Source organism: Elephantulus edwardii, unplaced genomic scaffold (assembly GCF_000299155.1).
Source record: "Elephantulus edwardii isolate Elephantulus edwardi_28Jun2011 unplaced genomic scaffold, EleEdw1.0 scaffold00044, whole genome shotgun sequence".
Taxonomy (NCBI): Eukaryota; Metazoa; Chordata; class Mammalia; order Macroscelidea; family Macroscelididae; genus Elephantulus; species Elephantulus edwardii.
Genome location: NW_006399794.1, coordinates 12,361,905 through 12,363,063, shown reverse-complemented (window position 1 = coordinate 12,363,063; position 1,159 = coordinate 12,361,905). Strand labels below are relative to the sequence as shown.

At 36.5% G+C, this 1,159-nt stretch overlaps 1 protein-coding gene across 1 annotated transcript in view; it reads right to left on the bottom strand.

Moving 5' to 3' along the window:
- Window positions 1-842, bottom strand: part of LOC102863473 (E3 ubiquitin-protein ligase TRIM21-like) — a 14,848-nt gene extending 14,006 nt beyond the window's left edge. Inside the window, exon 1 of the mRNA XM_006885710.1 lies at window positions 799-842. Coding sequence (XP_006885772.1) covers window positions 799-842 — 44 coding nt within the window. The remainder of the gene's footprint in view (window positions 1-798) is intronic.
- Window positions 843-1,159: the final 317 nt, after the last annotated feature.

The following is a 1,159-nucleotide window of genomic DNA, read 5'->3' as shown; positions in this document are numbered from 1 at the left end:
GAGAGGAAGACCCTGGATGAGATAGATTGACACAGTAACTGGGGTAATGAGGACAGGTGTGTCAGAGATGATGAAAATGGCTCAAGATAGGGCAGAGTTCAGAGCTGTTGTACATAAGGTTGTTATGAGTCACAGTGATGATGGCAAATAACAGCAAAAACAATAAAACAGAAATAAAAAAAACACACCAAATGACATAATGTATTGATAAATATACTGCAAAAGCACTTCAATGTTAAAAAGGAAAGATGTCATTTTAAGAACCAAGTGTTACCCAGCTATGGTATCTTCATTCACCTCCTATCCATTCAAAAGCTTAAAAATAAATAACGCAATGCTGCTGATAATTGATACCATAGAGTGATGATGTTGGGGAAAATATTGAATATATTTTAGACTGGCAGATGAATGTACAATATGTCTTGGAAGACTTAAAGCCCATGTGTTCTCAGGCCAGTCACTGATAAGACATCATGCCTGGTCAAAGAAAAGGAAAAAAATCCCAACTAGATGGATTAATACAGAGACTGAAACAACAGAGCCAAACTTAGCAATCCTCGTGAGGATAGTACTAAATCAGGCTTGGCATTGTTCATTTGTACATGAAGCTGCTACAATTAGGAATTGACTTGACAGTACCTGACAGCAACACTATTTCAAAAGGTAAAGTCCTGTGTTTTTTTTTGTTTTTTGTGTGTGTTTTTTTTTTTTACATTATTTTTACGAGAAGCCTTTGAGTCAGGTTTAACTCATAGTGACCCTATGAAAAGAAGATCTAAAACTTGCTCTGTCCTATACCATCCTCGACTTCGGCCACTGTCGTAGCCACTGTCTTTATCCATCTTGTTGACAGTCTTCCTTTCTTTTGTTAATCTTCTACCTTTTCCTGCATAATGCCTTTTTTCAAGGACTAGCATTTACTGATGATATGCCCCAAATATGATGAAGTGTCACCATAATGTTTTTTTCTTCTTGTGTCACCATTCTTGTCTCTACGGAACAACCCTGGTTGCACTTCCTTCAAAATAGATTTGCTTATTTTTTGGCAGTCCAAGGCGTACTCATTGCTTTTTGCCAACACCAGAGTTCAAATACATCAATAATTTTTGGTCTTCTTATTAATTTTCCTATTGTACTATATGAAGAAGGATGTTGCATC